We start from the raw sequence: 25,813 nt of genomic DNA on the forward strand, positions 1-25,813 counted from the left end.
ATGTGTAAAATACAATCAGAACTGTCAGCAATTATTTTAATTTGTTCATTTGGGGGATCATGCATGCAAAGTTTCAGCTTCGTAAGTGTAGGCCTTGTGGTTTAGAGTTTGTTTGTTGTTTAACGCCGCACTCAGCAATATTCCAGCTATATGACGGCGGTCTGTAAATAATAGAATCAGGACCAGACAAGCTAGTGATTGACAACATGCGCATCGATCCACGCAATTGAGATACAATGACATGTATCAACCAAGACAGCGAACCTGACCACCCAATCCCGTTGTGGTTTAGACAACTGTAGAACACCTAAACCTTTATGAAAATGAACCGCAATGAACCTTGGCAAAACTCACTAAAACCCTCTTTGTTACAATCTCATTCCATCTATAGTCCTGAAATAGATGTTGATGAAGGCAAGGAAAACAAATTACTATTCTTCATCCAGTGATGCAACTTGGTTGTCTCAGGTAACCGGAGAGCCAGATGAAATTTCAGGCTTACCTGTTACCACTATTTTGGCTAGTACGCTCACGTTAATTTGCATCCCTGTCATCTAAACATAAAAACACATAAGAATAGATTCTTTATTTGTTCTACAAATACATCTCAGTTGTAAGATCATCAACAATGTACACTTTCTATTCACACATCACACAGGTATTCACACTCTCATGCTTCACACAAAGGTTTGAAGGGCCATGTTTGATGTCCACATGCTTTCAAAGTGCAGGTGTGAATTTTATCATTTTTTTTCAATACAATTAACATCAAGTTATACAGTACTGCAATGGAAATAGGAACCAATGCAACAATCAAAATGTTAGTATGTGCTATCACATACATGTATTTGAGAATATCCTGATCATTAGTTTACCAAATATAACATAGTGATCTGATTGTCCAGTCACTGGTTTGGAGACCCATAAGGACCCAGGGTAGAATAGGTCTTCAGCAACCCATACTTGTCGTAAAAGGCGACTAATGGGATCGGGTGGTCAGGTTCCCTGACTTGATTGATGCATGTCATCGTATCCCATTTGTGTGGATCGATGCTCATGATGTACGTCAATCACTGGATTGTCTGGTCCAGACTCGATTATTTACAGACCGCCTTCATATAGCTGGAATATTGCTGAGTGCAGCGTTAAACAACAAACAAACAAACAAACACTGGTTTGGAAAATCTGTCACGTGAAAATGTGATGTGATACTTTGACCTCACAGCTGACCAGCACATTTAGTCACACGACTGAGTATCCCTGGCAGATCACAACATAATTCTAACACTAGTTTCCAGAAACATAAATCTTAACCTGTGAGTAATGATATATCTATTTGTTTGGCCAACAGCACCACCTCTGATTAAAAGAGCTCACAAATAAACTCCTGTACATTAGCTGGTGACCAATCTCGATAATCCAGTGCTTAATATCCCTATTTTATTGTAATAAATACCCAGGACAGATTCACTGCCATAGCTATGTTTTGGGCCTGATTGAAATAAAACGCAAAAAAAAGCCATCGGAACAAATTATGTTTATGTTCATGAGAAATCCTTTGCCTAGAGATAGGAGGAACTGAGGGTGATGCCACTTCCTAAACAAAGCTAGGGGTAAATGGTTGCCAGGTATTTATCATAATAGAATGGCAACATAATACAGTGGATCATAGAGGATGCTGGTACAACCAACAGTTCTACTTCTTGAAGCAGGGAGATTTTACTAGTTTAGGGTCCAGGGAGCATGAAATAATCAGAGAGTTCAGTGCTGTATTGTCTCTATCATCCATCACAATTCTTGCACCTCAATAACATCCTCACCATCTCCTCCGTACAAAGCACACATGATAATAAAAAATAATCATCATATTTTTGAATACCAGCCATGTACCATAATACTTAGGCTCAAAACATGATCTTCACAAAACTTTTTCAGCCACATTAAGATAAAACCTGCTACACTTCAAGCATATCAAAAGCTCACCAAAATCTTTTTCATTAACATTTTTTTGGAATAATGAGTGAAAAGAATAATGATTGAAGCCATGCATGTATTCATATATTTGTTGAGTCAACATGCAGCTAAGATATTGCTGATACAACATTTAATATCAACTTGCCCACTGAAAAGGAAATATGACTACACATTGTCAGCAATGGATTCATCTTCCTGAGGCAAGCATGTCCACTAGCCTTTATTGAAGTCTAGTTTCCATCCTTGCCATTTCAAACCTACTTTTTTGTGCTAAATGAGTGGACTACAGCACATATTGATAGTTCAATCAGAAAATATTATACAAAATCCACGTTTGCGCTGAAGTATTCCAAAAATTAAGCTGAGACAAATATGTTCCAGTGGATCAAAGTTTTCAATCGTCTAAATACTTTTATACATTTGAGTGAAAACTTCGTTGTTTTTATAACTCAAATGAATGCGTATTGCAGCGACTGAGATGCAATGCTATGTTTAGACAACCCCCGGTTTTATGTTTACATGATCTGAACAGAGATTCTAATAATCATATCATCTTCAAGCCTTTACGATGCATGTCAACACTTGGCTGCCTTTTGCTGGCATGGCTTAATTCTATCAGTAATATTGACCCAGAATTGACCCAGATGCTCATTCAAGTGCACTTTCAAATAGAACATAATGACAAAGATACTCAATCTTCTAAATAACAATATTGAAAAAAGCAAACAGCATCATTAACAAACAAAAATACACATGGATTAAATTTGTCTTTGGTCACAAAAAGTTTTCAAAAGTCTAACATGTACCTGCACATCAGACCTTTTAACGAAGCAGAACACATATGGTTTTTGATTCCTATAAACAAATACAGATCATAATAAAGAATACGAAATGCGACAAAGAGTTTTCTATAAACAGTAAGCAATATCTGAATCTTAAAGATATTACATGGTTTTAAAGGGGCACTAATCTCTGGCGTCCCCCTGGCTGTCTAACTGCTCGCTAGGACTCATTACCTGCTGCGAATTGATTTGCTGGCTAACGCAACTGAGCGTGACAAGAGACTGGGCTAACATCTGTGAGGACAGCTGACACAAACTTTGAAACTCCTGAACAGCACATTGCTCCAGTTCAGTGTATGCTTGATGTGCATTTCGAAGTTGTATGAACAAATTTTTAACGGCTTACGAGTTATGCTCCGGGAACGAATAGTGGTGGACGGACCACGTTTCTACATACCCTGCAAAACTGCATTTGGGTGGGGCATAATAAAAAGAAACCATTAAGTTAATGTGTATGTACAATCATGTACTTCAGTACCGTATATGACCGCGGATAAGCCGACCCCGGAGATAAGCCGAGGTGTTAACTTGACCATTGAAATAAGAAAGAAAATAATATGACCCGCAGATAAGCCAAACCAGGAAGTAAAAGGCAAAAAGCACTGCGAAGTCGGACTGCCAGACATGTGCCGGTACTCGCAGATATTCAAAAATATACGATGAAAAACGTTGTAATTATATTGAAAAAGTCATTATTATTTCTAATAAAGATTTAACAAACCAGTCATCCACTTTCATAATGTGGGAAGCTGTTTCTCTTGGTTTTTTTTAGTCTCATAATGATCGTTATATGTTGCCATCAACAACGAAGCGCCATTTTGTGAATCGGTGTATATAAAATTATGAACCCGTGAGAAAATATATCAGCTAAAGCGAAGACTCGCAGTTTGAATTCAGTATCGTAAGCATGGCGTTTTCGTTTCAAACTCATGATGAGAATGTCAGTCAGTAAAAATATACCAACTTTTATAACCCCCTTTAAACCACTAACCCCCTTTAAACCACTATTGTATGTTTTCGGGAAGTTGTAATCTATCGGACCGTCATTCAGGCGATGTTTCTGACAGATCACGATCTGAAAAATACTATCATGAAAGTGTATCCCGTGTATAAGCCGACCCCTTTCTACAGAATCTTTTTTCTGGTCGTCAAAATTCGGCTTATACGCGGTCATATACGGTATACATCAAATACATGAACGTAGTATTTTTGCAACAAAACAGCAACAACCCTTTATTTTTCAGGCAACTAAACTGCACATAATATGATTACTACGCCTTTATTGTCATACACCGGTGTTCTTGTCATCAATCACTTAATGCTCAGTTAATGAACTTATTACGGGGTAGTGCCACTCAGATTACCTGACAAAAATTCACATTTGCAATTTCTCAGGCCTTGGGTAATTATTCAATCTAAGACTGGCTTATAAATCCAGGTCTGATGTGAATGTATTACATGTTACGTAATATGCACATGGTAGCCCAGCAAGAGACAATGATCAGTTGAGTTACAAAGAAAATATTGATTAAAGGATTAAAGATTGATTAAATATTACAATTAAACTTATAATATGTTGATTCATTAATCAGTGTTATCTGGCACAGTGGATTTGTCAAAAGTATTTGTTTACAAATGTAGGTTTACTAAAGCATTCGGAATACACCTAAATCTGGACATGAAGTGCCTTCAGAAAAAACAACACACTTTGTTCCAAGGATTAACCTATAATACCTTGATTGATTGCTCATTGTTTGCAAACTCAATGGATTTTTTCCTAAATCCTTGACATCATGAAAGTAGTTGTCACGTGTGCTTTCACAGCTGACCAATAAGACTTCACACCTTATCAGTTGAGTGACAATAATGTTATCGTTGGGAGTTCTTCAATGAGAGACGAGTTTTCACAAGCCTTTCATTTTCAGGTGAGTAAAAGCTACAGTCAAAGTGTAACTGTGATTCACTAAGGCAATTCATAAAATGTCTCAATATTTCAGTCACGGGGAAAGAACAAATAACAACAGCAACAGCCAGTCCCAGAGAATTGTCAGAGATCAGTGCCCCTGTAAAATCAAATTCTTTAAGTATCATATTATCACCAGCCCCCAGTAATAATAAAACATTACAGTGAAATGTTTCAGTCTTGTCTTGTTTTCCAGTTGAGCTAATGTCCTCCCCCAGTCTATGAATCTTCTGAACCAAGGTACCTCTTTGTCAGATTCACAAGGTCCGCTAGAAAATGAAACATGTTTGGATATTTAGTTTGTTTATTAAAACATGTCACCCAGCAAAGCAATCTTGGCAGACCAAAGGTTAATAGCATGAGCACTGAGCCAGCCAGTTACAGTACAATGACTCAGTCATCCAGGCCACATATTGAAACCACATGACTCTCATTACATGGCTCTCCCACCCTATGATTTGGTTGGTTTGTTGCTTAACGCCGCACTCAGCAGTATTCCAGCTATATGACGGTGGTCTGTAAATAATCGAGTCTGGAACAGACAATCCAGTGACTGACATCATGAGCATCGATCCACGCAACTGGGATCGATGACATGCATCAACCAAGTCAGTGAGCGTGACCACTCGATCCCATTAGTCGCCTCTTTTACAACAAGCATAGTCGCCTTTTACGGCAAGCACGGGTTGCTGAAGACCTATTCTACCCAGGATCTTCACGGGTCCCCACCCTATGACAATTGTAAGATAGGAGGGATCTAATCTGGATCAGAGAAGTATCAAATAACACCTTCCTTCATCCTTCAGCTGTTTGACCACAACTGACTGAAGTGTCCTTATCATTCTCAAGCATTACTGAGTTCCTATCAAATACAACAGTTTCATTAATTCATCAGCCACAATAAGGTTCTCGTTTAGGTGGGTGTACGTTTGTTGCTTACTGCTGCACTCCGCTATATTCCACCTGGACCAGACAATCCAGTGATTCATAAATGATTTGGTTGGTTGGTTTGTTGTTTAACGCCCCACTCAGCAATATTCCAGCTATATGACGGCGGTCTGTAAATAATCGAGTCCGGACCAGACAATCCAGTGATTAATATCATGTGCATCAACCCCGCAAAATCAGTGAGTCTGAGCAACCGATCCCGTTAGTCGCCTTTTACGACAAGCATAGTCGCCTGATTCATACATGAGCAACAATCCATGGTGTCGGGGTACATCGACACATTATCAACAAAGTTACCTTGCCTGACCACCTGACCCATTAAACTAAGTCGCCACCACCGACCAGCATTGGGAAGATTCTATCCCAGAATACCCATGGCTGACTGTGACTTATAACAACATTCACTCCCTCCCTCCTTTCTGTACTGGATACTTGAAATACACATGACGCAATTAAGTTAAATAACCCTATTCAACAGACTCATACTCACAGGCAAGGATTGTTGAAGATTTCTGGACATTTTCATTTGAATCCACATATTCATCATATCGCAACATTCCTGACACAAATACTCGGTCACTGGAACATAATGCACATAGAAAAGTAGAAAATAGAACTTAAAATGTGGCAGTATGTTTAAACATCTCAAAATCTGACATGACTAAAAACTATACAAATTGCAGTCAAATTCTGAGAAAAATATTTCAGAGTGTTTCATAATCCCTCACGTTACTGTCTCTAATATGCTACTCAAAGAAGTTAAAGAACACCCAATTCTTTCATATTACTAAAGTCGATCTGTCATGGCATAACAGTAATATGGAAACATTGGGTGTTCTTTAACTTATTTTGAGTAGTTTGTTTGTTGTTTTACGCCGCACTCAGCAATATTCCAGCTATATGATTGTGTTCTGTAAATAGTCAATTTTCAACTAGACAATCCAGTGACTGACATCATGAGCATTGATCAACACAACTGGGATATGATGACAAGCATCAACCAAGTCAGCAAGCCCGACCACCCGATCCCGTTAGTTGACTGTAATAGTACATTTGTATCTCTATAAGCCTAAAAGCTAACAGTTGGTGCTGACTACCCAAGGCTCATAACTGGGAAAAATCAACAAATCCTTGTACCTAAGGGATTGTCAGCCACTGACAGCAATATTGCAGCTATGTATTCACGGTTGGCACACCAGTGGTCATAACTGTACCACTGGCAAATCGTGTGTGGACCATACAATCCAGTGGTTAATATAGTGAACAACAATCCATACCGTCTGGGTACGATGACACGTTATCAACCAAGACACACCACCTAATCCATGTCTGACCACCCGAGCCATTTGCTTGCTTTGTACAACCAGCATAGGTTGCTGGAGACCGGTTCTAACCCAGAATCCTCACAGGTTGATATTACATACATTTAATGCATGAAGATTTACAGCCTGAAAAGTTACCAGTGTTAATCTCAAACCTAAGCCTTTCAAAAAACTGTTATATGTAGAATATGTTTTCCAAAGTTTCTGAAACGGCAATGGATTCAAAATATAAACTAATTTAACCTCTCTGACCTGAAAAGATCACGAAACAGAAAATAATTTTACAGACAAAGCATACCCTTTCTTCAAGTTAATGGCGACCTTTTCTCTGAGTCCAGGCTTGAACACACTGACCCTGTGCCAGTCTACATGAGACACAGTCTGACCTGAAACACAGCAACAGTAAGGGTGAAAATGGAGAGAGAGAGAGAGAGAGAGAGAGAGAGAGAGAGAGAGAGAGAGAGAGAGAGAGGAGTAGTGAGCATTTGATACTTCAAAAATTTCAAGAAAACAAGTCTGACCTGAAACAGCAACAGTAAGGGTGAAAATGGTGAGAGAGTAAGTGTGAGTGAGAGAGAGAGAGAGATAGCAAGAGAGCGAGAGAGAGAGAGGTGGGTAGTGAGCATTTGATACTTCAAAAATTTCAAGAAAACGAATTGTACATAAGTCCTGTTACATTAAATGGCATCGATAATTCAAAATGGGAGACTCGTGAAGATTCCGGGGTAGAATAGGTCTTCAGCAACCCATTCCTGCCGTGAAATGCGACTATGCTTGTAGTAAGAGGCGACTAACGGGATTGGGTGGTCAAGCTCGCTGACTTGGTTGATGCATGTCATGGATTCCAATTGCGTGGATCGATGCTCATGATGCCAATCATTGGATTGTCTGGTCCAGACTCAATTATTTACAGACCGCTATCATATAGCTGGAATACTGCTGAGTGCAGCGTTAAACAAAAAACAAACAAACAAAATGGGAGGCTATGGAAGTGCTTCAGACCCAAAGAGGAACATCGGCATCTAAGAACACCTGGGTAAAATCCTGTTACAATATCAGGGACCCCATAACAAGAATATCAGCTGCACATAAACTCCAGTTCGGGGAGATGGTCGTCCAAATTTGTGCTCTTTAATTCAGGAAGTGATGTCATTTCAGTTTCAACCAATCAGGTGTGAAATTACATGTTTTGACATAATAATATACTCAAGGACAAAAGAATGTCATACATGTTGGTTAATGTATAAAGACTTACTCATGTTCAAGAGATATTATATTGGTTCGATGCACAAACAAACATACTGGTATGTTATGTGAACCGACGCTCATGAACGCATCACATGTGATGTCATAGGTCCATGACTAGAGATGCACCATTTGTCTCATGCAGGACTAGTGTGTAAAGTTAGGAAATCACATGCAGCATATAAAGATAATGTAAAATAAAGACACCGTGGTGACACTTGACTGATTGTTAGTTTTGTCATAAATAGGTACACATTGGAAACATCTCTTCTTAACCTACATACTTTTCCATATGTTTCTATAGATCGTCTTTCTTTTGGCAGTGAGTTTTTATAATAGAACAAAGACAAATTCAAGCTATTACACAAATTAACAAAATTGCATACAAAGAGGAAGAGGAGGGACAGGAATGGTTACCGTCTTGTTTTGTATACACAGAATTGGTTGCCATGGAGAAAACCACAACAGGATGTTCTGCTGACCCCCTCAACTCTGCATCTCGACCAAGGCGGCCAAGTAGGTTAACCTGGTTCACACCTGAAAGAACAGGTAAAGCGGATACATAAAATAGCTGACATCAGGAATTCACTGCTTCACTGTGTTGCAATTCCCTAACAGGACTGGGGCTATGGAAACTGAGGAAGAGGGTTTCTGGATGTCAACTTCTTTATTTTGAGGAACTCAACGGTTCAGAGTATATGCTTACTCCTTCATCAGTGAATGAATGCTATGAGGCAGAAAGCATATATGTACGTGTAAGGACAACAAAAGTAATAAAATAACAAAAGGTAGAAACTAAACAAGGGAAGCCAATAGATAATCATGATAATTGGCACTGATATGTGATTAGCAACAGACAATGGAAGCTAATGCTCTACCATGTTTACAGTAATTAGCGCTGATAGTTATGGACAACTGGAAGCCAATGCAGGAGACTATCAAGTTTGTTGTTTAATGTCCCACTTGGCAATATATATATTCCAGCTATATGATGGCAGCCTTAAGATAATCTGAGTCGGGATCAGAAGATCCAACAATCAACTCCGATGACACACAATCTACCAAGTCACACCTCCCGATCCATTGGTCGCCTCTTTCAACCAACATAGGTTGCAGGGGACCAATTCTAACCCTGAATCTCCATTGAGGTCTATATATAAAATTATTTTATTACAAAAAAAAATAGAATGACAAGGCTCTGTGGCTCATCTGAATGTTTCTGTAATTTTTTAACATCAAATCATAAAGTTTATAATAAAAGGTCAACAAGAATGTTCCTCCATCCTGCAACAATAGTAGGGATACACTAGGGTCCAAAAAAAATAAAAAAATTGCCATACAAACCCATGTTATAAATTGGTCATGTTATAAATTGTATGAAAACAATTAGTCTGTGAGCAATTTGTGGAGACATCATTGCTAGAATCATACTTCAGCAAACATTTAGTATTCCTTTAATATTGTTGCACAAAAATCAGTTTCTATTAAAAGATTACGATTTAAATAAATAACTTGGCTTATTCTAACAGAAAGATGTGACTTACATATGTCCTTGGGTAAAATCATCATGAACCACTAAGCCTGAAATATCAACAATGTCAGTGAACAAGGTGAATCACAGGCAAATCACACTGGAGGTTGATGTCAAAGTACTGACACATATACTTACTCTTTTCAAAACGCATTACTTGCATATCACTGGCATTTCCAGTGAAATCAGCCATGCACCGACGACCAACTCTACGTGACAGGGGAGCAACCACCTGAAAATAACCAAATTATCTGCTTAAAAAAAGATTGAGACAATTTTTTATATAATTGCAGTGGTAAAACTGGTGGATTAACAGAGAAAATAATGTAATTGCCCCTGAAGAATGCTGAAGACTCAAAGGCAAACACTGGAAAAGAAAATTCTTGATGCTGGTTTTCGAAATTTATCCCATATGATGTATGAAAAATGTCATCCTTGTATGCATGGAGGTTTCTGTGAAAACATGTCATCATTTGGGTTCCTGTGCAGAACATCCAAATGATGAAACAAGGGCCATAACTCTGTCAAAAATCTTTTCGATTTATGTCAACATTAGTGAACATTGTGAAAGCAAAATTTCATCCTTGTTTCCACAGTGGTTTCCGCAGCCAATTCTTTTGCAAGAAAAACACACAGAATGTGTATAACTTTTATGACCCTCCCCTAGAGACTGTCATATGTTTTGGTGACCCTTTCCTGACTCACATCCCTATAATAAATGAGTGGTCTCTAACACAACAATTACTTGCTCACTCAAAGGCGACTATGCTTGTCGTAAAAGGCGACTAACAGGATCGGGTGGTCAGGCTCGTACAGGGCATCAATCCCAATTGTGTGGATCGATGCTCATGATGTCAATCACTGGATTGTCTGGTCCAGACTCGATTATTTTACAGACCGCCATCCTATAGCTGGAATATTGCTGAGTGAGGCGTTAAACAACAAACAAACTAACTCACTCTGTTCCATATTACTAGAATATTGAGTATCAGTTTGATATCTTCCCTCAGCTAGGTTATTTGTATACTGCAATGACATGCTAAAGCATTGAGATAATAGGAGTACATCCTCCCACAATGTGCACTTCTGTGCATTTTATATACCAACAAGGTCAAGGAATACCACGGTCCTGTGTTTTGTATGCAAACAGAGAATGTATGGGTTAAAGAGAAAATGGCCCCATGCAAAAATGGCCCAAAACAATTTGGTAAAAATGGCCCCATATTTAAAGGGAAACAACACTCCAACTCCTAATCACCAGATGCCAATTAGCATGAGCAACCCAACAAACTTGGCTTTGACTTTGGCTGACCAGTGAGACATGACACCTGTATAAAACACCTGAAACAACTTACGTGTTCAGTTGAGAAACGAACACAAGTTATATTATCCTGAACGCTATATATAGTTTAAAATATTAGATTGACACGTGACATCGAACATGTTTTTTTTAACAGCTCCAGATGTAGGGGATATTGTTCATTTGATGGAAACATTCCCTGAACTGCCTGATATTATACATATTAAAATATCCATCAATAGCAATCAATTTTTTCCAAAGTGCTACGCTTATTGTTATTGACATTTTGTTAGAAATCAGTAAAAGCTGCAACTAAAATAAATCGATATTAGAATATATTATTTCTGATAAAATAATAGTTTCAGCTTCAAATCTTCAGATCATAGCATCAGAATTCTTTGAAATTATATTATTGGTAATTTTAAACCGTATCACTGGTAGATTCCAAGAAAATGTGTGTACAGCTGATTGCTGCTTAGTTTATGAGACAATGCACATGGTAATCTTCATTTCTGCATATAAAACAATGCCTAGCAGAAGAGAAAATACAATTAAAATGGTAAATCATCACGTCTAGTGATAATTTATCTCAAATTTCACATTTTTATTGACCAAGTTTGTTATCACCTGTTCGTTAACCTGAATTCTCTGATGAGACAGTATGTAGTTTTCGATTGTACATAATATGTTGACCAACAGCTTCACCCTCTCAGGTCGCGTGTGCATTAATCAACAACAAAAACACATGTCAGTTTGTCTTCAGCTCTGTATTATATATCCCTTGTTAATCATAACACGGCTTCACATTCTACAATCCTCTGATAGGAGTCACATTGCTTCGCACAGCAAGAATAGCGCCAAACACAAATCAAACCAGACAAAATAATAGTCCATAGGCATAATAAGCAAATTTTGAATCTGCGAGGAAAAGGACAATCCATCTCAATACTTCAAACTTGGAGTGTCATTTCCCTTTAAGGTAACATTGCTTCCTACCAATAAATGAAAATCAAACAAAATAACAATTAATAATGTCAAATGGGGACAATCGCATCAACTATGTTTCGTTCGGGGAAATTTTCTCCAAAATTAGTGTCCATTGTCACTAAAATTTGGGTCTATGTTCTCTAAATGTCTAGGGACATTTTCTCCAACCCGTTCTGTTCAGTCTCTTCAAAAAAGATGTATTTTGGACAAAACTTGGGGCCATTTTAACATACTTTACAAAACCCAAATAAAATGGTGTCTAGCCGGGAGAGCCACATTTCAGAAATGGCTGTTGCCGGTAGAGCCACATTTTCAGCTGAGAGCATTTCACCTATTCTAGCGGGTAATTACTTAATCCGATTACCGATACCTTTATATGAGTGTCCCACATTTAAATTATTAAGCGTGGTGTTCTTTAGAGATACCTTTAAATGAGTGTCCCACATTTAAATTATTAAGCGTGGTGTTCTTTAGAGATACCTTTAAATGAGTGTCCCACATTAGTTGGACTTTGAACGTGCAGCTCACAATGCCGTGACTGATGTATTTCCTGGGACATTAGTTAGAGGGTGTTTCTTTCACTTCACCCAATGTTATTCAAGCTTCTTGTTATGCAATTTAAACTATAATGTAATTCAGAGACATTACGCATGCCTGCACACTTAGAATGTTATTCAAGCTTCTTGTTATGCAATTTAAACTATAATGTAATTCAGAGACATTACGCATGCCTGCACACTTTGACGAAAACAACTGCACATACACAGCCCGGATGTGATGCAGTGAGGCTGCAACGTTCCCACAACTACTTGTGTGCAACGACTTCGGTATGTGCTACCCCCCAGAGATAACATTAACATACACACTTAAACTCACGATAAACTCATAGACACCAACAGGCATTTATCATGAAACATACAACTGCGCAGTTGGTGATCATGAAACGTAAACGATACCCAAAATTGTTTAAGCTGAAAACGCCCAGCCGACAGGTAGCAAACAAAGTAACGATTTTAGCTTATTTCTCACATCCTTCAAAGGACGCCTTGCATTCAGCCTGGTTGCATAAATCCGTTTTTTTAACGATAGCTGTTGAAATTCGTCTTCCTGGCATTGTTTCTGTTATATTATACTCTATTGCACACATCATCAGATGTTAATCTATTGCGCAGTGCAATTTGTGCAATGAGACGATCTTGTCAGTGTGTCGTTTTTTAGGCCTGTTCATTTAGGCATTGCCTTGGAGGCATTTCAGCGTGTGCTTAGCTCAAGGCAGGCAAACAAATAACCTTCTTGTGGATACCCGCCCACGTAGGAATATACGGTAATGAAAACGCCGATAAAGCAGCTAAACTATCCCTCAAAATCCCAGAAATAAGCTTAAACTTACCCATCTCAAAATCAGAAATTAAAAGTGTAAACAAACAAAAAATCACAAAAAAATGGCATAACCTATATCTAAACTCAAATAGCCAAATCAAAAAAGTGCTCAGGAAACCACTAACCAAACCAAAAATTCTCCACCCACACAAGGTCTGGTGATGGACTATAAGGAAGATGATGAGGTGAAGAAGCTGGTGAGAAGAGCTGCTGCCCTCCCTCTACTACCTCGTGACAAAGTGGATGATGTGTGGCTTGATGCCATTGCTGACTCTCCTGCTGGCCCTAAAGTGACTGCCTTCATGGACTACGTGACAACCAGTTGGGTTCAAGGAGGGCCTTCATGCCAGAGATTTTGAACCATTTCGAAAACCAAGGCCACCGTACCAACAATCACCTTGAAGTGTGCCACAACAAGATAAAGAAACTTGCCAAGAAGTGCCACCCGAACATCTAGGAGGTAGTGAAGCTATTTCAGCGAGAGCAGTCACTCAAAGAGGTTGCAGTCCTGAGACTCTCTCACCAGTGGTCAGAACCTTCACGAAGAAAGGAGTACAAGGCAATCGATGCACGTATTGCGTCCCTCAAGATCCACCTCCTGAACCAACACCTGAGTGAGATGGAATATGCTGACCACGTGAGCGACCTCCTTCATCTGCAGTAATGACATTAAATCCATTATGATATTCATATGCTATTCATATTCATCAATGTAAAGTTTTGATGAATATGTTATCCTTGTTGAATAAAAAATGAGAAAACAAGACTTGTTTTGTTATATACGGTAACCTGTTAGAATCACAAAGCATGTTTTGACAGCATAGCCGCGAGAGCCACATTATACAATCACGCAACCATAACCATTGCCGCGAGAGCCACATCAATTTGGGCTATCTATTTTCGAAATGTGGCTTTGCCGGCCTGTAACCAATAAAATACATCCTGAATTCAATCAATAACCACACCCCGAACTTAATTACTCTGCAGGTCTGATCGATTACTAAATAATTTTGTAAATTTGCTCTTTAAGTTTAAAACATTATGATTATGTCTGTATATACACTGGAGCCTAACCGTGTCATTGCTAAAGGAAAAATATATTACCCGGCTTATGAGACTACGAAGCATTCTTGTGGTTAAGAACAAGGCGAGTGGTGACTATGACAAAGATATGTTCCCTGTAGATAACTTCGCTACAATCAGCTTGTTTTCGTTTAGGCGGCGCAGCACGTGTTTCCGGTTGAAATTGACAGGTGCGCGGCAATAAAATAAGGGGAGATCACTCTATTTTGTTGTTATTCACAAAGTTGAGCCATGGCTGAAACAACAAGATGGGTTTTCAAGTTGGTTGTTGATATTTTGCTGATAGTTTTGAGTGAGTATCACAGTTTGACTAACCGGTTTGTGTTTGATCTGAAGGTATTTGTTTTCAAAATGACTAGCTCAAAGTGCTTGAGCTGGAATAGAAGTGTCACTTGTGTTCAGTTAGTGACTGCATTAGCAGAATCTTTGTTTACGCTAAAATTGATTAAACAATAAAATAAAAAAAGGTGTGGCCGGAGCGTTGTTTTCACAGAAAAGAACAGATTACAATGTATAATCTCTTGTCATGTCTTATATCATGTTATATGCCAATTTGTGGATCGATCTTATGATCCTTATTAATTTATTTCCGGAAGTAGTTAATCACTGTAATGAGAACACAAGGAAGTAGGTATCGTATTATCCACGCAATCCGAAAATGCTTACACTGCAGGGATACTTTTTTAATTAAACTAGGACCATCAGGCATTTTTTCAAATTACAACATCCGATACGGTTAATTCCACCTGTTCTTTTTGTCAGTTAGGTTGAAGAAATCAATTAACATGTGCCTTTTGAAATATATCAAATTTCTTTTATAGATCATGGGTAACCAATGAGTGTTCAGAAATGGGTAAAGATATTGCCTTAAAAATTATTTACGCTGTTCTTACAGACGGTAGCCCAGTCTCTTGTCACACTCAGTTGCGTTAGCCAGCAAATCGACTCACGTCAGTTATTGAACCCAAGCAAGCAGTGTTAGAAAGCAGGGAAGAAGCCAGAGATTAGTACCCCCTTCATCATGTGTTAATACCTTGTGTCATGACATTTAAAATATTGAACCAGTGCTTTCGCAGACCTAAACTGGACAAACAAATGGAAATATGAACATATGAATACACTTAATCTGCAGTTTGCCCCACAAAATATACCTGGGGATTTCAAAATTGAACTGGGTACAGTGTTATTAATCTTAATGAATGTAATAAAAATGAAAGGCAAAAACCTTATGACATACAGGTGCTTACTTAGCTCATGATGACTCAACAAGTTTTTAGATAGGCCTAATTAACAACATGTAAGTCCATCATAGCTGTCAGTGGAACCTGTTATTGTTGACTGACCTGTAATTCCATGATGACTACAGTGACCATTGAGTAACTTATGTTCATGAAAGAACAAATATTACAATCCCTGGAAGAACATAAAATGTTGATAATACTTTCTTTTTCTCTCCAAGGTCTCTTCATGCTGAAAATATATGTGTTATGTTGATTATCCAGGGATTTATCAAACAAAGAGCCCTTGGCAGGCGATATAAAAAAATTGGTTACTATGCTCAGAATTGGGATTTGTGTGAAGTTTTAATTTCTAAAGTTCAGAGGTATTTTGAGAATACACTCAATGCTACAATGTAAAACTGATCAGTAATACCTCTTCCTCTTATTGGTCAGCTCTTCAAAGCCATACAATCAGTATTATAATTTGTATAATATGGACTGTGAAATATTTAATTCCAGTTTGGGAATTTTTGCTGACATTTTCTGCAGACTTGGGGCTGAATATATCGACCTGAGCAGGTCTAGATAAATCCTTGTTATGTGTGGTATTTTGACATGTTTGATCCATGTAAAAAAACTGCTGATGTGTACATATATCTGATATATGTACACACCTCACATCAGCAGTGTCTCACAGCATGGGTTAAGCTTGTGGTGACCTAAGACCTCAGCCAACACCCACATTCAAGTGGCGTGGACTTCAGTGAATGGACGCTGTGACACACACACACAGACACAGAGAGGCGACATTTTTCATTTTTTAAGTGTTTTGGGTTTGTCATTTTGGGTTGGAAAATATGTTCAACATGCAGATTTTTTTTAGTAAACCATTTCGTATGTATTTACTAATAAATACTTCTCATAAAGCTTTGTCCTCTAAAAAGGTGTTTGCTGAGGCTATTGACGCAAACTAAATAAATTAATACATGTAATTACTTTGATTCTGTATGATTTAACAAAGCATACAACTTTATAGATAACAACTTCTGGTTTATTGCATATAGTGATGTTTCAATGTAGATTCTTACACCGTTAAGAAGCTGGAGTGACAACAACCAAGTGATGAGAGGTATATATTCATGACATATTGTGATAAGCAGCAGATTAACATTGTCAACAACAGGTAAAAGATAACAGGTAGTCATACAGATAATTGGAAACATGGAAATGTAAACAAAAAGAATTGCTTGGTTAGCCAATCAAATCTCTTGCAATTTATTTATTTAAAATATAACAACAGTTGACATGATTTAGAACAGAACAAGGGTAGCAGCAGCCACACATTTCTAGATGGCTGTACATACAGGACACAACTTCCTACTCGCTACACTTATCACTAGTATGTGAACACAGATCCTTACTTTGTCAACATCATACCCTGGTGCAACAGCTGAACATGCTGAAGGCTTTCATCAGTGAGGTAAACCTCAACAATCTGTAGCACTCTGGGCTTTACCCTCACTTAGATGGACATACAATCAAATACACATATATCAATATATAGGCTGAGCTTTTTACATCGAAATCCTTTATTTTCTGCTTGTTCAAAGTGAAATACTTTTCAAAATGGTGTTAAACCAAAACTCACTCACTCGCTCACTCACTCACTCATACAGTATTTGTTGAGCTACAGCACATTCTTGACCTTGTATGTTAACAGTTGTATCCCTGTCCATCACTCTGCGACAAGTTGGAGTGCCATTCCACCGAGGGTTCTTCTGCGATGATCAGAGCCTGATGCACCCCTTCAAGTCTGGGACCGTCAGTGCTGCCGTTCTTTACGGTGTGGGCTTTGCCTTACCCTCAGCTTTTGTGAGTAAATGCCTTTAGTTCTTCAATGAGGTGTTAAGAAATTGGTCGGACTATTTTTCTGAACAATGCAAACCATTAGGCCATTATGATGAAATTATTGGAGTGTCATCACCACTTGCCTCACTGTACAACAAGCCACACCAACATGCTCACATCCTTTGTCCTCAACTGCCTACAGCAAGTACAGGTGTACAGCCTTAGAAACTCATTTTTTAAAGACTAGTCACTAATCCTCAGAGTTTGTAGCTCGCCTCCGTGGTCTAGTGGTAGAACGTCCGCCTGGAGAGTGGAAGGTCCGGGATCTTGTCTGGTCCAGACTCGATTATTGACAGGCAGCCAGCCGCTTCAGCTGACATGTTGATGAGTGCAGTAACATTAATAACAACAAACAAACAAAGCTGTGTCAGGTTCTTGAAGATTTTACAGCAGATTCTGCCAATATGTCAGGATATGGCAAGTTTCTACTGCAAGTACAAAAAGTGTTTCTAAGACAGTATACAAAAGATCATAAATGATAAGCCATCTGTTTAACATGGATAAGGCTTATATATGTATATGTTTTGTCAAAATGACCAAGATGGATTCTTTAACTCAATGGAAACTTATTTCCCGTCTTACCTATCCAAAGCTGAACAAAATTACAAGTTACATCAACAGCACATCTGATGTCTGTAACCTGAAAATAAATTTTATAATCAGCATGATCACGGAGTTTCGAATGCAAAAACATACAACTCTGCTATTATCATGATTATGTTGTCGATGTTTTATACATTGTGTTGTTTCTGTCAGCTCACTCCAGGTAGAGAATAGGTCTCCAACAACCCATGCTTGTCGTAAGAGGCGTCTATGCTTGTTGTTAGCATGGCAAAAGCAGCTAACAGGATCAGGGGGTCAGGCTCTGTGACTTGGTTGATGCATGTCATCGTATCCCAATTGCGAAGATCGATGCTCGTGATATCAATCACTGGATTGTCTGGTCCAGACTCGATTATTTACAGAGTGCCGTCATATAGCTGGAATAGTGCTGAGTTCAGTGTTAAACAACAAACCAACAAAAACTCATTGTTCATCTGATGTGACTTTCTATTGAGGTGACCTCAGATCTTCATGCAGTCGCACAATATCAGAATATCAGATCTGATTTAGTTAGACTGGGTGTAAAACAACACTTAATTGGTAAGGCCTGAATTCATGTCCTTAGATAGGTTTCATTAAGAAGCCATGTAATCCATAAGAATATCTGTGTTGTAAAAAACATGTGTCTTTCTCACAATTTAATTTCAGATCATTGGCATAGAATCCTTCCTGGTTTACAAGAACAAGGATCAGACTGAAGCCCCAAGGAATGACCTGCTGCTTAAAATGGTCAGGCAGAGTTTTGATTATCTTGTGCCTTTCTTCTTTGGTGCTGCGGTCACTCACATGACCACAAATATCCCCAAGTATGCCGTGGGACGATTGCGGCCTCATTTCTTTGCCATCTGCCAGCCTGACTGGGCAAGGATCAACTGCTCTGAGGGGAATCGTTACATCACTGAAGATGTTTGCACTGGAACTGATGTCAAGGCAATTCAAGAAGCCAGGTAAGAATGTACACTGCCCTCTGTATTTAGATGAGAAGATTCTGCATTTGCCATGATTTAGGAGTATGTCAGCTGAAAGCACATCCTCTTGATGACTGCGTTTTTTTCAGTTTCTGAAAACATTTTCTCCCTATTCAGGATTTTGGTCTCTACACCCTCACAGTCCCCTGTTCAATGGCAACCGTGAATATCTGGGGTAGAATTAGAAGATAAATACTATGTGTGTGTCTATTTCTGGGATTTTATCGAGTATTTGCATCTTGGAAATTCATCTCGAGACCCGAAAGTGTTAGCTTGAGGGGCTCGAATGAAAATTTCCAAGATGCAAATACTCGATAAAATCCCGGAAATAGACACACACATAGTATTTATCGATATTGTAAACCTATTGTTTTATTTAGAAAAAAACATGCGCACTCTTTAACACCCCGTACTTACTCGGTTGTGAGGCGTCAACATCGAACGTTCTGTTGTTGCTATGGTGATTGTGATGGACTACTTTCCTGAGTGTCATTCATAAGTTGCTGGTGCTTCAGTCGAATGTTCACCGTATAATTAATAATAAAAAAACTCGAAATCGTCTGTGAGTTTGTTTGTTGTTATGTCAACATAATCGTTTTTTCAGAGTGTAAACCCCCTGGATGCCACAGCGACACATATGTCCCTCCTCTTCAACCCTCACTTCGAAATCGAATAAAATTCAAAATACATCACGCAGATTAATACACTTCACAGTTTTGAATTCCTTTCTGTTTATAAGGCAATTCAAAATTACTGAAAGTGTGGATATTTACTCGAATAATTAAAGTAGAAAATTAGCGATCACGGGTATCAAATCACTACTGATAATTCTGAAACGTCGCTGATAAGCCTAGAATCGTTTAGAATGTTTTGGAAAATACACGAACGCCGAAGTGTAGATTCTACGTTCCGCCATATTGCATTGTGTTTACAAAATGCCGGTTATGAGACGCCTATTCGATCAGGTATATTTCAATGTTTAATGCTATACATGCATCCCTGAATTCCTCATACATTTTCGAAACAATGGATAAATGGTCTTTGTCACCAATGCAAATTATCTAGATGAAATCATGCAAAATAAGGTTAGGTATGGAAGCGAAAACTATGCTAAAAAAACTGTACTTGCTGAAATGTAAACAAAGCAAAATTCTGATTTTACACTGTGTAGCCTGTAGAGGTACTTTCGTCTAATTGTTGCATACATTGGCTCGATCACGTGTTTGAGAACATTCATGGGAAGAGTATCATTGCACTAATTATGGAAATACACATATTACAATGATGTGGTAAATTCAACAGAAGCCGTTTACAAAAGTTTCTGTCCTGTGTGGCGCCATGACTGACGCTAAATCACGCACAACGATGACGGTAGTTATCTGCATTTCTGACTAATTCTCTTTCTTACATTGGTAAACAAATAACAGTACGCAGATTGTCAGAATGCTTCTGATTACTTACGGGACCAATTTATGTGTATACGATCCCTCAATCAACGAAAATCCTCCTCTGGAAATCCCTCGTAATGTTGTCAGTGAACACGCCATTTTGTAAAAGTCGGTCACTGGTAGTGATGTCATACGGAAGTAAACATTGTTGTACATATTTGGTAATATTGTCTAGTTTACATTTTCATCATCGCCTTGATAATCCAGATATGACGGAAACCTTTTTGTGTCGGGTCACATTATGAGTAGTTGGCAGCACATAGGATGTCGTGTCATGTATAATGCGCTACTGCAATCATGACAAATTCATCGGTTCGATGCCAACCAACCAACCAGCCAACCTGTTCAATGGAAATTGGTTCTTCCTTTGAACCAGAATGCCTACTGCCCTAATACAAAGTGTTCATGCAGATATCCCTTAATATTGTTTCAAAAGTATATCTGATTATAGTGATACCCTCACTTGGCTTCCCAGCCCAGTGGTCTTTGGCACAAGCACTATCCCCAGTGCATGATGCAGAAGGTATAACATTCACAATGCTTCATCAGCTTTTCATACAGAATTCTCATATACTGATGTAACGATTCATAGACATTTGAGATCACAGTGTCTGCTTTCTGCCTCCACAGCCTGTTAGTTGAATGATTCATCTTCTTGTTTCCAGGGTGTCCTTCCCATCAGGCCATGCTTCAGAAGCTGTGTACACGATGGTGTTCCTCATGGTAGGGCAGTGAATCATTGTTACTTGGTTTACAGATCTGCTGAGGCAGATAATTCAGAAAAGTTTCTGTTTCTTCCAATTCTGTAAACTAATTTTAATTCTGAAAAATAGCTCTTTAAAATAGGTCAATAACTGAAGGGAATTAATCCTTTGACATTTTGACCCCCAAATAGTTTTTTCACATCATCCTATCATGCCCCATGATATATTTTCCACAATCTGTCTGTTTCTGAAATTGTTAAGTCTGTGATGCATGTATACTTTTGGTTTTTCAATGATTTTACTTCAGATTATTAATAAATGTTTTTGCCAGGATTTTGTATCAGAAAATATATGCCTGTGTATGAACCATGCATATCTCATACAGGAAGATAGACATCTAACTTTGGGGTGTGGTCTTGCCCAGTTGTTATTACACTTGGATGTGATGCAGATTTGATTCAGGGGTAAGACTGGGCCCCAAGTCCCCAATAAGGGCTGAAAATATATGTTGTTGGTCCCAAATGTTTTTAGCTCTTTCTTCCAAAGAAAGAAAGTGTATATCTTGAAACAGTGACCTTTGTGACCAAACAAATCCCAGGTCCCCCTTCAGAATATTAAAGGGTCTGTTGTCAAATGTTTAGGGTTGTTATAATGGGTCACAAGGGTGTGTGTGTGTGTGTAGGGGGGATCGGGTAGCCTAGTGGTTACAGCGTTTGCTCGTCACGCCGAAGACCCGGGTTCGATTCCCGACATGGGTAGAATGTGTGAAGCCCATTTCTGGTGTACCCCGACATGATATTGCTGGAATATTGCTAAAAGCGGCGTAAAACCATACTCACACACTCACTCACTCACAAGCAGGGGTCCGGAAAATTTAAAATGCCAGTCGGACATTTGCATTTAGGCCACGCCCCCTTCAAATAGCTCATATTTGTACGACGTTTCACACACATTACAAGTTGTTACGTACAGTGTGATGTTTTATATCAAATTTCATACTTTTATTGACCAAGTTTGTTATACCTGTTTATTCACCTGAATTCGCTGAAGGGATACGATAACGCTCATCAATTATTTAGAGCAGGAAGGTAGCGTTGTTTGTTTTTTAAAATGTCTGGACAGAAAAATTTAAATGTCCGGTAAGCAATATTTTAAACCAGACATTTGAGATTCCCAATCGGACTTGTCCAGTGCATATGACCGTTTCCGGACCCCTGGTCACAAGACTGATTGATTCACAGCGCCCCGTTGGTGTAGATTGGTGTTCAGGCCATCAAACACTGGTTTGCCTTACCCTGATTTGATCATTGACAGGCCACAATCTTCTGGATGGAATATTGGACTTTTTAACCATACTATGATAACTGGCTAGACTGGCAATGATAACGTTCACTCCCTGTATGTAAGTTGAAGCATGTATTGTGGTAAATACAACCAGGGAGACTTGAGAAAATGTGATGTTTGTTTCAGATCTACCTGCAGATGAAGCTGACATGGAGTGGCCTCGCCCTGCTGCGCCCGACCCTACAGACCGGACTGTTCTACATGGCCTTCTACACCTGCCTGTCTCGCATCTCAGACTACAAGCACCACTGGAGTGACGTCCTGGCTGGGGCAATCCTGGGGCTTGTTGTAGCTCTCCTTGTGGTGAGTCTGTCTCACTGGGTTGACACCCTAGGGCTTGTAGCTCTACTGATGGTGAGTCTGCCTCACTGGGTTGACACCCTGGGGCTTGTAGCTCTACTGATGGTGAGTCTGTCTCACTGGGTTGACACCCTGGGGCTTGTAACTCTACTGATGGTGAGTCTGCCTCACTGGGTTGACACCCTGGGGCTTGTAACTCTACTGATGGTGAGTCTGTCTCACTGGGTTGACACCCTAGGGCTTGTAACTCTACTGATGGTGAGTCTGTCTCACTGGGTTGACACCCTGGGGCTTGTAGCTCTACTGATGGTGAGTCTGTCTCACTGGGTTGACACCCTAGGGCTTGTAACTCTACTGATGGTGAGTCTGTCTCACTGGGTTGACACCCTGGGGCTTGTAGCTCTACTGATGGTGAGTCTGTCTCACTGGGTTGACACCCTGGGGCTTGTAGCTCTACTAGTGTAAATGTGTCTCACTGGGTTAACACCCTGGTGCTTGTAGCTCTACTGATGTGAGTCTGTCTCACTGGGTTGACACCCTGGGGCTTGTAGCTTTACTGATGGTGAGTCTGTCTCACTGGGTTGACACCCTGGGGCTTGTAGCTCTAGTGATGGTGAGTCTGCCTCACTGGGTTGACACCCTGGGGCTTGTAACTCTACTGATGGTGAGTCTGTCTCACTGGGTTGACACCCTAGGGCTTGTAGCTCTACTAGTGTAAATGTGTCTCACTGGGTTGACACCCTGGAGCTTGTAGCTCTACTGATGGTGAGTCTGTCTCACTGGGTTGACACCCTAGGGCTTGTAACTCTACTGATGGTGAGTCTGCCTCACTGGGTTGACAACCTGGGGCTTGTAGCTCTAGAGTGACATCACAGTTGGTGGCATTGTTGGTCTCTAAGCTCTACCAATGTGCCAAATGTGTATTGCAGAATACATAAATTGGAGAACAAAGATCTAACGCAGCTATTAGACATGCTGCCATCATGGCATACATTAGGATTCGGATTGTCAAGTACTGGATGTGTTTCATAATTATTCCTTGATCTTTCAGACATACAAAGTAACTCCATTTGACAGAGAACGACGGAAGGTTCAAGAACAGACAACTCAAAAAAGAAATTCGACTCAAGTTTTGAAAGAGGACAATGAGAACACTAACCTGTAGTTAGACTGTAGTGCAGCAAGCAAGACCCACGAGCCTATCTGATTCACTTGTCATATGTTTTGGAAGGGGCTATATAGTTAGGGCCTAGGGGTGTCATTGACTGGAAAGTCTAGTATTGATATATCAACTCAAAAGTATCACAATATGTCGGAATATGTAATAACAAATTAGTTGTTTTGAATATGTGTAGATCAAAAATTCCAAATTAGACTTGCAAAAAATCAACTTTAATTCTAAATATGAACTGGGCCGACCGATTAAATTGAATTTTCTGCCTTTCATATTATCCTTTTGAAACAAAGTAATCTTTATACAAGTAAAGATTCTGTGGCAGTGAATTTTATCAAATTCAGTTTGCATCATTTAATCATGTTGATCAGAGTAGAATCTCATATATCTTACAGGTATTAATTTAGGATAAATATTCATACATTTGTATCGATATAGTATGGACATTAAAAACTTATCGATATTGCAATATACAATGACATCCTAAGCTTTGACACAACATTCAATCCGTCTTACACAAACTTATATGGATAACAAATCTCTGAATACTCAAAAAGAAGGGGACAGTCATCTCAGGTACATCAATTTGATATGTAGACTTGTGTGCCTTAGTCATGCCAGGATTTGGTGACTGTGGACTTGATTGCCAGATGCTTGTTGATTTCACCAAAGTGGTAAATGTTTATGACCTGCGTCACTTTGTGTACCCTGGCACAGGCCATCGACCGGCCATATGTACGTGAAATACTCACTCAGTGGAAGTGTTTGCAATTTCTAAAGGGGAGTCATAAGTTAAATTCAGTTTGCATCACTCTTAATCATGCTAGGTAGAGCAGAATCTCAATTGTTGTTTGACTTTTATTGGAAACCTTTTTCTGATCGTTTTCATGTTTGTTGATTGTGGTATGTCTTGTGTTAATGACTATACAGCATGGTTAGCAAGTACATATATACAAATATATTTTGATACATATTCTTATGGAGAACACTATCAAGCCCTAGGACTTGATCTGAAAAAATGATATAATATTTTGAGTGTTTATTAAGTTTCATAATGCCAATCTTTATGAAACCTGACATTTATTCTTGGAACATATACTGACATGACTGATCGGAATATGACCTTAATTGAATAGGAACTGACATGATTGATGGGACTATGACCTTAATTGAATAGAAACTGGCATGATTGATGGGAATTTATTACCTCATTTCTAATAGGAACTGGCATGATTGATGGGAATTTATGACCTTAATTGAATAGGAACTGGCATGATTGATGGGACTATGACCTTAATTGAATGGGAACTGACATGAATGATGGGAATTTATTACCTCATTTCTAATAGGAACTGGCATGATTGATGGGAATTTATGACCTTAATTGAATAGGAACTGACATGATTGATGGGACTATGACCTTAATTGAATAGGAACTGACATGATTGATGGGACTATGACCTTAATTGAATAGGAACTGACATGATTGATGGGAATTTATTACCTCATTTCTAATAGGAACTGGCATGATTGATGGGAATTTATGACCTTAATTGAATAGGAACTGGC

General features: G+C 38.9%; 2 protein-coding genes across 3 annotated transcripts; one reads left to right on the top strand and one right to left on the bottom strand.

Moving 5' to 3' along the window:
• Positions 1-4,682: 4,682 nt before the first annotated feature.
• LOC124117757 (single-stranded DNA-binding protein, mitochondrial-like) lies at positions 4,683-14,743 on the bottom strand. The gene is made up of 6 exons (XM_046479751.2): positions 14,597-14,743; positions 9,964-10,057; positions 8,712-8,831; positions 7,348-7,435; positions 6,218-6,306; positions 4,683-5,048 (listed from the first exon to the last, which is right to left on the bottom strand). Exons 1-6 carry the CDS (start codon positions 14,618-14,620, stop codon positions 4,999-5,001), a joined length of 465 nt encoding a protein of 154 aa, XP_046335707.2. The 5' UTR covers positions 14,621-14,743; the 3' UTR covers positions 4,683-4,998.
• Positions 12,518-25,710, top strand: LOC124117756 (phospholipid phosphatase 1-like). 2 transcript variants are annotated; one of them, XM_048385844.1, is made up of 6 exons: positions 12,518-12,939; positions 17,516-17,667; positions 18,955-19,253; positions 21,388-21,445; positions 22,897-23,073; positions 24,122-25,710. In XM_048385844.1, the coding sequence occupies exons 2-6, from the start codon at positions 17,593-17,595 to the stop codon at positions 24,233-24,235; spliced, it is 723 nt and encodes a 240-aa protein (XP_048241801.1). In that variant the 5' UTR covers positions 12,518-12,939; positions 17,516-17,592; the 3' UTR covers positions 24,236-25,710. The 2 variants fall into 2 exon arrangements, with proteins under 2 accessions (XP_048241801.1, XP_046335705.2); XM_046479749.2 differs by lacking the exon at positions 12,518-12,939 and adding an exon at positions 14,771-14,867.
• The last annotated feature ends 103 nt before the right edge of the window (positions 25,711-25,813 follow it).

This window comes from Haliotis rufescens, unplaced genomic scaffold (assembly GCF_023055435.1).
Source record: "Haliotis rufescens isolate VD_foot unplaced genomic scaffold, xgHalRufe1.0.p SCAF_6, whole genome shotgun sequence".
Classification (NCBI taxonomy): domain Eukaryota; kingdom Metazoa; phylum Mollusca; class Gastropoda; order Lepetellida; family Haliotidae; genus Haliotis; species Haliotis rufescens.